The 14,291-nt window shown below is 48.4% G+C and overlaps 1 protein-coding gene across 1 annotated transcript in view; it reads left to right on the top strand.

Annotated features, from left to right (window-relative positions):
• Positions 1-1,858: 1,858 nt before the first annotated feature.
• Positions 1,859-14,291, top strand: part of PTPN1 (protein tyrosine phosphatase non-receptor type 1) — a 75,956-nt gene continuing 63,523 nt past the window's right edge. The window contains exon 1 of the mRNA XM_045295432.1: positions 1,859-2,053. Within this exon, the coding sequence (XP_045151367.1) occupies positions 1,991-2,053 (63 nt within the window). The 5' untranslated portion in view covers positions 1,859-1,990. The remainder of the gene's footprint in view (positions 2,054-14,291) is intronic.

Raw genomic sequence — 14,291 nt, 5'->3', positions numbered from 1 at the left:
CTTCATCTTCTGCGCCCCCCCCACCCCCACCCCGCCCTGGGTAACCTAAAATCTGTTTCCTTTGGGATAAATGTCTGGCTTTGTTTTCTTTATAGCAGTCTCATACACTATTTGACATTTTGTGATTGACTAATTTCACTCAGTATAATGCTCTCCAAGTTCACCCATGCCACGCGGTGCTTCATGGCACAGTACTCCTCTGTGCATAGGGACCAAAGTTTCTCAATCCATTCATGTCTCCATCAATGGGCATTTAGGTTGTTTCCATGGTCTTGTTACTGTGAAAAGTGCTGCGATAGGCTATGTTCATGCTCTGATTCTGACTTCTCTGGGTTATACACCCAGCAGAGGGAACGCTGGGTCATAGTCCCATTTGTTATGATTCGAAGGTATATAATAATGACAACTAATCTTTATTAAGCAACCTAACATACTGAGTGCATGACAGGGATTCACTCATTCACTCCTCACACTGCCCTGGTCAGGTGGGTACTTTCATTACCAGAATTTTACAAAGGAGGCACAGAAATGTTAGGGAATTTGCCCCAGACTTCACAGCTAGTATTTAGCAAAGATGGAATGGGGACCCAGGCAAACTGGCTCCACAGCCTGGAGACAGGGTTAGAATCCTATCTTCCATACTTTAAGCACTGCTAGTCTGAGTCAGTCATTGTGCCTTGCAGTCCTCATCTGTAAAGTGGGTGTAATAACAGTAACTGTTCCTAGGGTTGTTGCCCCCCACCCCCTACCCCCCTGCCCCCCTGGAGGGATTTGATGAGCATGTGTACTTAGAATGTCAGGCACAGCGCCACCACAAGAACTCAGGAAATGAGCTGGAATTCAATCAAGAATTCCAGGTAGTCGCTCTAGGAGGACTGGAATGGGGACAGGAAATGATGATTGGTCTTCAGGGTTTGACCCCATGGAGTTCCCAGGCTCCACGGAACGTGACACGCCAACGCTGGGGGTTTAAATGCAGGCTACAGGAGGGTCACGTGACCGGCCCTCCTTCCTGTGTGCTCCAAGGACTAGGGCATTAGCATTCCACGGGGTCGAGGGCAGGCGTGATCAGTGAGGAATACACACCCTGGGCCTCTCCCCCACACCTTGGAGGTGGTCCCAGAAACCTACATCATTCACACTTCCCCAGGTGATTATAATGCCATGTGGAATTGGTGCTCCGCAGGTACAGTCTGAGCAAGGTCAAGGTGGGCTTTCATTGATGCTTTGGGAAATATCGACAATGAGGTCATTCCAGGGTTGCACTCCTGAAACGCTTAGAGTCCAAGATCCCACAGGGAAATCGTGCATTTGAAACAGAGACCCTACCTTTAGGAATAATGGCTCTTCATAAGACTTTCCTATGTTTCATGAAAACAAGGCGAGCCTCCTCTGGCCAGTGCTGGGAGCCAGGCGAATGTGGCATGCAATCCTCTCTGCCGGGCCCATATTTCAGCTTGGAACACGGAGGCCAGGACCCTTGGCACTGCAAGAAGGAGGAGTGCCTATTTCAAGGTCACTCCGTGACTCAAGGGGCCGAGTTGAGACTCGAATTCAAGACCCACCCAAACCTTGCCAGGCCTTGCCAAGCATTGCGCCGCGGGCTGGGTGCCCAGGAGTCGCCTAGGCAACGGGAGGGCGCCACGCCCGAGCCCGGAGCCCCGGAGGGAGGGGGAAGTGCGCTCTGCTCAACGTCTCGCGGGGCTGAGGCCACTTCCCCAGCACCTCCTCGGGACTCCGCCCCGCGGAAGTGCTTGCAAAGATTCCCGAGCTCCAATTGGTCCTTCGGAGCAGAGGGCGGAGCTCTCGACAGGCGCGGTGCGTACTTCCGGCTGCCGGGTTGACATGAAGAAGCAGCGGCGGCTGGAGCGGCGGTAGCGGCGAGAGGCCAGGCTTGCGGTGGGGTAGCGGGCTGAGATCGCGGCCCGGCCTGACGCGGGGTTCGGCGCAGTGGGCCGAGGAGGAGACGCGGCAGCCGCCCTGGCCCGTCATGGAGATGGAAAAGGAGTTCGAGCAGATCGACAAGTCTGGTAGCTGGGCGGCCATTTACCAGGTGCGGGAGCGCCCCGGAGCGCGGCAGGCTGCTCGCTTAGGCCGCGGGAACCCCCCTCAGCATCCCGCGCTCTGTTCTCCCTCTGGATCCCGCCCTCAGCATGGCCCTCGGAGAGGATTCGATCCGACCGCGGCCGAAGCCGCCTTGCTCCCTCTTTGTCCCCTCGGGTGGGCCTGCGTTCCGCTCGGGCCTCGCATCCCCCCGAGATCTCCCACCTACTTCCTATTCTCCCGCCCGGGTGACCTCTCGAGCCCGGAGGCCGCCCACTAGCCTGCCCGCGCGAATCCCCAGCAGCTCGACCCCGCCCCCCTGCCGGGCCACCCTTTGTCCCCAGGGGTGGCTTTAACACCCCGAGACTTCCTTTCCAGACGGGACCACCTGGGACTCTTTTCCTTTGTCTCCCGGGGGAAACGGCTTCTCTACCCCCCTCCCTCCTCGCATTTCCTTTCCTTCTGTGCCCGTGTCTGTCCGAGGGCTCCGAGGATGACAGCCCCATTCCCCCTTCCTGTTCATTCATTTAATGGATATGAATTGGCGTCGTGCTCGTCCCAGCTCCTGGCCCTGGAAGGAGCGGCGAACCAGACAGGCAAGGGCTCGAGTCCCTGTAGAGCTGAGTAGAATAGGTTAGTCAGACGGACGCAGACAAATCATTTCAGATGGTGACAGATGCTGCAGAAAACAAAGCCACCTAACGGGGTCGCGAGCCGCTGGGTGGAAGGTGGGCTACCTTAGCGGGAGCTTCGAGGAATGGGGGTCAGAGGAAGGCTTGTGCGCTGTCAGGACGGGAGCAGCAAGCCTCGAGTGGATCAGGCTTTCCAGCCAGGAGGCCTCCAGTAAACCACTGCTGGAGCCCAAATCCTACCATTCGCGTGGGGAACCGAGCAAGTGAAGGTTTTACTCCCTGAAATAGCATCTGGCTCCAGGGCACAGCCCACTCTCCCGACAGGCTGAGAGTCTGCCTTCTGAGCCCTCGTGTGGGTTAAGGCGGTTCAAAAATAAAGCCGGCAAGGGAGGGGTCCCTCCCGTCTCCAAAACAACAGATTAAAAACACGTAGAGGTCTGCTTCCACAAGCAGTTCAATCCCCTAAAGAAAATAGGCACTCCCGATTAAATATCATTTCGGGGGCTGGGAGGGTTAGCCCAAACCGCAGGGCGTATTTTAAATAAGCAGTGGACTGAAGAGAGGTTTGGTGACTTGTGTATGGGGGGAAGGTAGTTTTGTGTGTTACTGCTTTTTTTTCTATTTCCCCCCTTTTCCTCTTTGCCGTTTAAGCCCAGAAGGCAATGCGTGGGGTCCATCAGCTAGGGATAGTATTAAAATCTCTTTTGAGCTCCTCTTAAAATGGAAAAGAGCTTTAAGCCCTTCATTAGGATGCTTGGCTAACAAAAGCCTCTCTTTTTTTGGCAATCTTGGGGTAGATATGCATCAGGCTTCTTGGACAGGGCTCATTTTACATGGACTGTAGGTTATCTTCTGATAGAAAAAATATTTCTAATGTTGCCCAGCCACTGTAATCAATGTAAGTACGTTGGATCAATAGAAACATTTGTATTCTCTGCCTGGTCTCTCTGGGGTAATTGAATGAATGCTACTCGTGACTTTGAGCTGGTAAGGGCACATTTTCTGCATCAATTTTAATGCCACTGAATCTCCAATGGCTTTTCATGAGAATCGTTGGTCTGAAGTGCTGGAGATTGACTATGAAATAGACTGGCATGAGTGGAGGGAGACCCTGGGGAGAAAGTCATTTGGACTGAAACTGATGCAGGAACATATTCCTATTGTAGATAAGGTCTTGGTTGAATTTAATTTCATGCTGTGTTAAGCCCGCATGCTCCCACCCAAGCCTTGGTTAACTCTGTGTTAAAGTGAGCTGCTAGCATGGAGCATGTGTTGGTCTTCAATTAATTTCCCTCATTGTTCTTAAGCCTCTCTACCACACTGGAACCACAAGAGTTAGTCAAGATAGCTTTAGATTGAGATTTCCCCAGCTTCCTAATGGATTGCCACAGGACCCGCGGTGGTTTCTTTTGACCGTAGAGCAATGTCCACTGAGGACTTTTCTTACCTCTTACCATGCAGGCATTCTAAAATTGAAGCTAGCAGCTCTTCTCCTTCGCAGGTTTGTTATATCACACTGGCATTTAAAAAACAACGCAGAATTCAACTTCACTATTGAGACTAAAGTGGCCAGATTTGCATGTGGTGTGTCAGTTCTCTGACCTTTATTTTTCTAGGATTAACAGTCCTGTGCTTGTGGTTGGGCAGAGAATGGAAATTTGAAAGGAACCCAAAAAGTGACTACTGCAGGTCAGGTCAGAGTGAGGCTGCTAACCCCAGAATTGCTTTTGGAGCGTGCAACCTACTGTGACTTGAAAGATTATATGGTCGTTTTTACCCAGAACTGGATATAGGGAGGTAGCACCATCATAGGCTCTCATTGTCTCGACTTCTTTTGTCACAGAGAAGAAAAAGATTCAGAGACCCCAGGGGCAAAGAATAAAGGGCAAGGGGGGGTATTTTGAGTGCTGAGGCATGTGGCGGCTTAGAAAGCAAATGTTTCAGGCAAAGATTCGCTGCTAGCTCAGTTTGATAGTGAGTGGAGACCTGCTTTTAATCTTTAATGCTAATAATAGCCCAGACACTAATAAGCATTTGGTGCTATAAAAAGTCAGCCTGAGCACACAATTTAGAGAGCTGTGAAAATTGTTTTCTAACATTTAAGCAGTTGTATGTCTGGTTTGAAAAATGGGAGTAATACTTTTGCGAGTCTCGAGTTTGAGGTGGCCTGGCTACCCCAAAGATGAATGCCATGTTTAAAAAAAAAAAAAAGCAGGGCAAGAGGGTGGTTGGTTTTAGAAGCTAGGAAGAGAAACGACAGGACTTAAAGGAATGGCGTGGATGCGATCCCTTGCCGGTCTGAAGTTTTAGAGGGCTTGGGATCCGGTGTTTGGCTATATCTCTCATCTCTGAATTCTTTGGTTCTCTGACATTGGTCACTCTTTCAAGTGTGAATGATTTGATTGTTTCTCGTGAAAGAGATGGCTACAATAGCCCTTGACTCAAAGCAAGATTTATTTCATGTTCCAGGCAGGCTTTCTCAAATGGGCCACTCTTTCGAATTGACGTTTGTTTTTATAGCTGCTTCCATTATGGGAAGCAATCTAATGCCCACTGAGGTTAAAACTCATGTCATAACGATAACTCATTATGATTCCCCAGAGCTGCAGACTGCTTGGATTGCTAGCTTCTAAGGACAAGGCTCTCAAGACTTCCCCATGATGTTTGTTTAAATGCCATTCTCATTCAAAGCAAGAAAACTATATTTTGGTGCAGAGGAGAAAGATCTACATACCATGACTCATTGCACTTAAAAAAAAAAAAGACAAACAGAAATGACAAGGAGAGATTGGGAAGTTCTAGTCATCTTGGGTGATCCATTCGAACTAATGCTCTTGTTCATCCCTGGTTTCAGCCAACTAAATTTAGGTACCGGGTCATCACTTTGAAACTGGTGTGAAGACCTTCTTAATTGCCTGGACCAGTATGATTGAGCTGGGGACCTAAGTGTACATATCATTATTTGTTTGACATCACTGGCATATTTATAGGAATCCTTTGGTACTTTGGGAAGTGAGTCGGCTGTGCCAGATGGTTCTGCAAAATCAGCTGGGGGATAACGGTCATGCAAATGGCTTTCAGCTCCCAGACACGCACGGCTGGGATCCCTGGCCTCCCCACTGCATCTTGCAGTGTAGTGTGAACAGCTAGCTCCTCAGCCCATCAACATGCATGGTTTTGAGTAATGTGACCAAACGGGTGCAGAATTTCATGGTGGAAATGAACAAAAAAATTTCCTGGAGGATTTTTTCCGGACTAGTAACTGTTGAGATAACGCTGCTGGACCCCCTCCCCCTTTGTGTTTTTTTTCTCAGTCTGCTTTTCAGGTGGCAGAGTTCTTTTTGAAAGTTTTGGTTCTAGGTTGTTTGTTTTTTCCACTTCCGGGGATATTTTCTTAGATCTACCTCAGGCCAGTTGTTTGTAGAGTCTGCAGAAAGATGAGACGTTCTACTGCCATAAAGAGTTACCGTCTCAGAAACCCACAGGCAGTTCTACCCCATCTTACAGCGTCTTTATGAGTCAGTATGAACTTGGATGGCAGTGAGGTTTGGCATCCTTTCCTATAGGCTCCGTGTAGCTTTTCAGTCTATTTCCCCCACGAGCTTCTGGAAGCCCTCTGCTGCTCACGCGCAGGCTGGACAGCTTCTTTACATCTGCATGTGTTCAGGAAAATTGGAGTTCGTGCTGGGTCGTTGGTTTCGGGTCCTTGTAGCTTCATAGCAGTGGTTCCTGCTCTGTGTATGTTTAGAGTCCCCAGGAGGGCTGGGGACTTGAGAGCCCTCCATCACAGCTCATTGAAGGGTGGGCTCGATGCCATGCTTAGTGGTCTCAAGGGCCCTTATTTCGCTGTTCTTTCCAGGGTCGTGCTGTAGAAATGAATGGAACCCGTCCTTTATGAAGGTTGTGCCCTTTCGGTCCCTCCATTCCCCCTCCCCCCTATATCCATGTTTCACATGGTCCCATGGGCAATTGTTTTACAAGCTTAACTACCTCAACTGTGTGAGCCCTGGTGGTTATGGTTTTGCTTTGGACTGCTAACCGCAAGGTCGGCAGTTTGAAGACCACGGACGGCTCCTCAGGAGAAAGATAAGGCTTGCTCCTACCATAAAGGGTTATAGTTTTGGAAACCCATAGGGGCAGTTCTACCCTGTCTTACAGGGGCAGCTGTGAGTTGCCATCAATCAGTGGCAGTGAGTTTGGCTTTTTGGTTTGTGGAGTCCCACCCTGCCTGTCCTGCCTTTGTCTAAGAACGTCTCTAGGAGGCCTTTCCTCCTCATTCGGTGCGTGCCTCGCCTCCCAGCTCAGGCGCATGCCTCCTTGCACTTGCTGGCTTTGTCACCTGTGTGTTCTCGTGCAGATCTCTCATTGAAGCTGCTTCAGGACGTCCTCTGTGGGTCCCCTGTCGTTCATCTCAGTGCCCTCCAGAGGTTGGGATTGAGCACACTGGCACCTAGACCGGCACCGCTTAGCTAGGCCCTGGCAATATAAAGATGTCCGAGGTGCATGGTGCCCAGCTCATTGTAGTCGGGGACAGCAACAGTAGCGCAGGCCACTTGGAGAAAGCCACCACATTTGAGTCATGGCATGACAAGAATTTTGGGCCTTGTCCACTGTGGTGGCTTTGGCTCCTTATCCAGAAGTGTTTACAGCCAGTTTGCTTCAAGGAAGTTTTCAATTTCACTGCAAATTTGTGCTTGCCCTGATGTGAACTTAAGAGGCAGCTTGAGGGTGGTGTCCCCCCTCCTGTTCTACAGGACACACATGGGCGTTGCCGTGACCCCACTGGGTGGCAACAGGCTGAGAAAAAGTTGTGAATGGCTCTGGTCTCTTCACTTTCACTCTGTTCTCATGCGACTTCTAGGGTTTTGCATGTTGTTGAATGATAAAATTCACAAAACATTCTAAAATTGTGGGATATAAAGTCTAGCTCTCCGTAAAGTAACAACCCTCACGAAGGTAGAGATCCTTACAAAATATCAATAGTGACAGCGGACCACAGACAGAGCCTTTGATCAACGCCCCCCCCACCCCTGAGAGCCACTCATTTGTGGACTCTCGTGAGTTCTAGTCTCCGCTCGACAACACTGAATAGGACTCTTACTTTGACCCTGAACTCGGTGGTCACATCAAGTAACTAAAGATTCCCGTGGACTTAGAAGGCACCCTGGTGGTGCAGCAGATAAGCACACTGCCTTCTGAAAGGTGGACAGCGTGAGAAAGAGGGGGCAGTCTGCTTTCGGGAAGATGGCAGTTCCGGCAACCCAAATGGGCACTTCTCTGTCCTGTTGGGATGTTATGAGTCAGAACCACCCCAGTGGCAACGGGTTCTTGTACTCCCAAAGAGAATGTAATGTTTCTAAAACTCCTTGTAAAACCTGCAGGGATTTCTCCCTTCTGTAAGGTGCCTGGGCAAGGTTGGGGACAGTCACTCAAAACTTGAGAGGCACAGAAGGTTGTGTGTGTGTGTGTGTGTGTGTGTGTGTGTGTGTGTGTGTGTGTGTCTGTCGTTCCCCCAGCCCCCTCGCCCCATTGGCCCTAAGCATTTCTCATCGGCAGGGCTGGCTTGCTTTAGGCATGGGGGAAGTGAGCAGTACTGATGCAGCTCTGCGCACTTTACTGTCTGTGGCCCTTCGGTGGTTTTTCCTGTAAAAGATAGAGGAACTGATTCTTGAGAATTTACGAAAGAGTCAACCCCAGCGAGATCCATGCAGAGTAGCTGCCCTTTCTGGTGTAATTTTAGAACGAGACCTCCACCTGGCCCCCGCTTCAGCTGACCGGCATGCACGAGCACGCTTCTGCCATGCTGAAGAAGAAAGCCCCAAAGTGCCCAGCCGTTTAGAAGCGGTGATTTTTCACTCAGTGGGAGCAGTCTGGTCCACGCCCTGCTTCCCTTCCTTTCTCAAGGCAACATGACAGCCGGCACGGCGCTGCTGATTTACATCTGTCAGTTTTGGAATGTCTGCAATGGAGCGTGAGGCCGTTGCCTCCTCTGCTTGCCCCCCACTCCCTCCCCTACCCCCCCCCAAAAAAACGAAGGAAAAAATCTAGCTCTCAAATCTATTGGTTTTTAGAACTTAGTACAAGTCACACTACAAATAAAATAATAGCTGCTGGTAATGGTTTTTCATCTTTGTGTGTGTGTGTGTGTGTGTGTGTGTGTGTGTGTGTGTGTGTGAGAGTTGGTTTGGATTGAGAGAGAGAGAGGCGAGAGAGTGAGTGTTGGTTTGGATTGTCTGTCCAAAGGCTTCCTCTCCCTAACTTTTAGGATCCTCCATGGTGAGGGGACAGTATTCGTGCTTCAAGAAGTGGTTTCTGTAATTCAGACTTCCACAGTAAACAGTGACTTGGTAAAACTTACAGTCAGTATTTTCTCTACGAGAGCCCTGCCATGATGGCTTGGTGGTTCAGTGCTTGGCTGCTAACTGAAAGGTCAGCGGTTTGAAACTTCCAGTGGCTCCACAGGAGAAAGCTGCGGCAATCTGCTTCTGTAGAGCTTTGAAAATCTTATGGGCCATTCTTTCAATTAGATGGCAGTAGGTTTGGGGTTTTGTTCCTTTGTTGTTTCCCTCCCTCTGGGAAATAAACAATTTAGAGTCTACTTAATCTAGTGCTTGCTGTACCAGAAAACTCGAAATCCAGTATTGCAGGTTGGTCACTTGTTGGGTAATCCTTTGGGCCACGGAGTTGCGACCCTTGGCTCCTCTTGCCCACGCCAAAGGCTTCTCCCCAGACACTTGGGCAGGCTTGCTTTATAGATTCAGAAGGAAAAGCCTTGGCTTTTGAGAGCGAGGGACACCAATTACAAGGATAAACAGCAGAACTCCGGAACCAAATCAACTCACTGTTACCCAGTCAATTCCGACTCACGACAGTCCTCTAGAACAGAGTTAGAACTGCCCCTGTGGGTTTCTGAGACTAACTTTTTACAGTAGTTGAAAGCCTACTTACTCTTCCTCCCCTGGAGCCGTTGGTGGTTTCGAACAGCTGACTTTGCCACCAGAGCAGAACTAAGTTTCCAGAATTGTCTTTTTGAATTCAGTGATGAGTGAATGAAACTCTTTTTTCTTATCTCTGTTCCTCTATTATGAAACATTTCTCCCCCGACCTTTTTTGTTTCTTTCATCTCAAATGAGTCTCTTATTGGTACATTTCTTCCTTTTGAAGAGTCTTATTCAAAAATTGCCACACTAAGTTCCAGCAAACATCTTAACTCGTTCTCCTTCCTCCACCCCCATGGGTACTGGTTACTCAGAAGTTTAGACAGGATTGCAAATTACTTACAGGAAAGTGAACATCAAGTAATTACGCCAAATTGTTGGCGTTCTCTGAAGAACACAGGGCTACTTAAAAATGTCTGAGGATGAAGTCACTTCTGAATATAACTTCACTCAAGAGAACAAATAAGCAAACTGCTTTTAGCATAATACGGTAAATTGGCTTTAAATTCCCGGGATGAGTGAACATTTGTCACTGTTATAAATACACATACCCCCCTTCCCCCTTTAGATTTTTGTGCCTCTGTGCTGCCCACAGCGTTGGGTCTCAGTCTACTGCTGCAAGGAGAAGGGTGAAGTGTGCCTACCTCGGGCCAGGGATATTTGTGTGGCTAACTTTGCACAGCGAGAACCCAAACTCAAAACAGCTGTCATTGGGTCCGTTCCAACTCAGAATTACCTTATCTAGGATGGCCAAGGCTGTAAATCTTTACAGGAGCATCGATACCTCCCTGATAGTGCTGCTGGGGCTTTGCGTTGAGAGAAAGCCTCAGAAAGGTAGCCGGCCAGTGGTCTCCTGGGAGGAAGGGTTTTTTTGTTGATTTGTTTTTGCTGTTGGTATTGTTTTGCTTTGTTGTTTTTACCCTGATTTGAACAGTATTTGGACAGCATCTTTCCTTTAAGAGCATTGTCATTGTTGTCCACTGACTGTGGACAGAGTCATCCTTGGAGGGAGGCGAGCAGAATCTGAATGACGCCAAGATCAGCAAACTGATTGTAACAAACTTCCCGTCATCAGGTAGACTCCGATGCATCCAGTAGATACCTGCATGTAGGGCAGGGTAGAACTGTCCCTGTGAGTTTTTGAGACTTAGTTTTTACAGGAGTGGAAAGCCTCAACTTTCTCCCACAGAGTGCCTAGTGCTTTTGAACTGCTAACTTTGAGGTTAGCCACCCAAATGTGTATTACTGTATGCTACCAGGGCAAAAGTATGTAATTATCAGACAGGAGATTTTGCTGAGTGAATTTTAACAAACCGGCTCCCTGGGTGTTTCGTTTTGTTTTATTCCTTTTCATGATTGCATATCTGTCATACAAGCTGCCTTTTGCAACGTGTGCCACTCCTTGATGACAACAAGCATGTGTATTTCCCCACCCACTTGGTAGAAGTTGCTTTTGAAACTAGGGGTGAATGGCTTTCAAAGATGGAAGTGTACCATGGAAGTAGGCATCTGGTGTGTTCTCAGTCGTCAGTGTGAAGTGCAGCTGGAAACAGGCGTGGTCCATCACCTCAGATTTCCTTCCTGCAGTTTGAGGAGATGGTTGCCGCTCTAACCACGTAAGAACTACACGGTACATACCGTTTCCTCTACAGAGCAAAGCGGAGCTCTCGTGTGTGCCCTTTGGTGTGCCTTCCAGTCAGTGAAATGTCGCTCTTCAGAAGTATTGAAACACCAGGTCCAGTTTAGACAGGAGACATGGTAAAACTGAAGTTAAAGGACAGCGTGGATATCATACTTTGCATTTGGCAAATGCCTTTAATGTTTTAATCTTGTAGGTTGATCATAAGGAAGTGATAAGTATGTTAGATTAAGTGTGGTTTGAGCTAATTTTAGTCTCTTCTTCACAGCTTGCTTTATATCCTTTGACATTAAAGCATGCTTTCTAGAAAGACAGAATTTGAATGTAGGACACAATCTATATTCTCCATTTGGCTCCATTTCAAAAAATTATCCCCTCAGCCCTTGGGAAGTTGGACAGTTTGAAGCATTATAATATTCTTTGAAGACCAGTGGTCTCTTTTCCAACAAGTAAACTAGATTCTTTGATAGACGTTGGAACGTCTGTTGAAAAGGCATAGTTGATGAGATGATTTAAAAGAAACAAACTTTGGAGCAGCTCTGAGATGGGTGCAATGAAGCTGTGACAGGCAGTGTCTAAGAACTCCTCCCCCCTGTTCCCTGGGGTGTGGTGGTGGTAGGTGCCATCGAGTGCATCTGGACTCCTGGTGTGCCCTTGTGTGTACAAGAGGCCTCCTCCATGGACTTTCCAGGTGGTCACCTTTTACAAGCACACCTGCAGAACTGTCTGCTTTGGCATCCCTGGGTGGGTTTGAACTGCCTGCCTCTCGGTTGTCCCCTGGGGCTTAACCTCTTACCCGACCCAGGGACTCTTAGTTGACTGGGAGGTTGTGACAGGGATTTGGCCTCCAGTGCTGGTTAATTTCACGTAGAACAATAGTGTTTCACTACCTTAGTCCAAGGCACCATAAGCCCAGGGACTGTGAGCTAATGGACTAAGGCCTCAGGAAACCTGGATTGGGTTCTGAGACCACCGTGAGCTGTCAGGGGACCTTGGAGGAGTTATGTGGCAATTACACCAGGCAGCCTAGTAGCACGATCGCCTACAACATCCTACCGCTCTAGTCATAGGAGGAGCCGGGAAGTGGAGGCGTGGGAACCTTCCTGCAAAAATTGGGACCATGTGTCCTTCCCCGGGCTGGGCTTGGGAACAGTGTATGGCTGGTCCATGATGCCCTTGATCTGAAACGACCCCAGAACTTCACATTTTCACCTTCATTCCGATCACAACGATCACACGTCATTCTCTTTACCAATAAGAAGGTGCCCTAGGAGCACCTAAGTCAGGTGATTTTGTATTACCGAAGGCTGTATGGGTGACTGCAGTTCCTTTGAAAACAATCCTCATCCATAAAGAGGAGGCGTTTTACTCCCATAGAGTGCCACAGTCTTGGAAACCCACGTGGCACTGTGTTAATCTGGGTAGACTAGAGAAACAAATCCATAGAAACTCGTGTGTATAAGAGAGGGTTTTATATAATGGGTAAATTGTACATTAAGAAAGCCTCTCAACCCAGTCCAGTCTAAGACCATAAGTCCAATATTAACCCATATGTCCCATACCAATCTATAAAGTCGTCTTCAGACTTGAGAAACACGTGCAATGACACCCAATGCAGGGTGATCACAGGCCAGTGGATAGAAAGTCTTTGGATCCAGTGGCAATGTAAGCATCTCAGCGCTGGCAGGGGTCTCTACGTGGCTTCTCTGGCTTCAGAGGTCTGATTGTATCAGGGTAGGTCCATGGGACTTCTCCAGCTCAGGGCACTAGCATAGTTCCATGTGTCTTGTCAGCTGCATTGTCTCCCAGAGAGAGAGAGAACTCTCCCCTTCAAGGAGGAAATATCAGATTTCCCAGAATTCTCAGGTGAAGCCCATGCCCACCCAGTGGCCTCACTGGCTATGACCTGATTGACAGACTAGATTCCATCCCTTCACTCTTAATCCTCTAGTTCCCAAACTGACACCAGATTATGTAACTACCACAGGCACTCACACTCTGCCCTACAAGTTCACTATGAGCTGGAATCACCCCATGGCAGTGAGTTGGAGTTTGAAAGCGCATAGTGAGTGGGGTCTTGTAATTGGACAGAGCTCCCCTATTCAAAGAAGAAACACACAGTCCAATCCGGGTTTTCTTGTTCATTGGAAAGCCCAGTAATACTAGCTCACATTTGTGGAGTCCACCAGGTGCCTCAGGCACTGTGCAAAGTGCCGTCTCTCTCTTGAGCTGTTTATTATGTACATTAAAAGTGAAATAATAAAATTCACTGCCATCAAGTCCTTTCTGACTCATGGCGACCCTATGGACAGGGCAAAACTGCCCTTCTGGGTTTCTGAGACTGTCACTCTTTCTGGGTTCGTCATCAGGTCATCGGCGTGCTCTCTGCCTGAGGTCTCCTGCCCTGAATCCAGCTGAGGATGGCTCTGTGGCCGATTGGTTATTGCTCCACTTCCCTAGTTACGTGACTGCCTAGAGACAGGGACGGATGGATGCCTAACCTGACTTATTAGGACAGAAGGAGATGATGGTTTCTGACCTTTGCCCAGTTTTCTTTCGTTTTTAATGTTGCCATGTTGATCATTTTATTGGGGGCTCTTACAGATCTTATAACAGTCCATAAATCAATTGTATCAAGCACACTTGTACATATGTTGCCATGTTAATCATTTTATTGGGGGCTCTTACAGATCTTATAACAGTCCATAAATCAATTGTATCAAGCACACTTGTATATATGTTGCCATCATCATTTTCTTTTTTTTTTTAATCGTTTTATTAGGGGCTCATGCAACTCTTATCACAATCCATCCATACATCAATTGTGTCAAGCACATTTGTTCGTTCATTGCCCTCATCATTCTCAAAACATTTCCTCTCCACTTAAGCCCCCGGCATTAGGTCATCATTTTTCCCCTTCCTCCCCGCTCCCCTCTCCCTCATGAGCCCTTGATAATTTATAAATTGTTATTGTGTCATGTCTTGCCCTGTCCGACGTCTCCCTTCACCCACTTTTCTGTTGTCCGTCCCCCAGGGAGG

Source organism: Echinops telfairi, unplaced genomic scaffold (assembly GCF_000313985.2).
Source record: "Echinops telfairi isolate 266 unplaced genomic scaffold, ASM31398v2 ScPeMD7_5592;HRSCAF=6446, whole genome shotgun sequence".
Lineage (NCBI taxonomy): Eukaryota > Metazoa > Chordata > Mammalia > Afrosoricida > Tenrecidae > Echinops > Echinops telfairi.
Note: the sequence above shows the minus strand (reverse complement) of the source record. Positions and strands in the feature narration are given on the sequence as shown.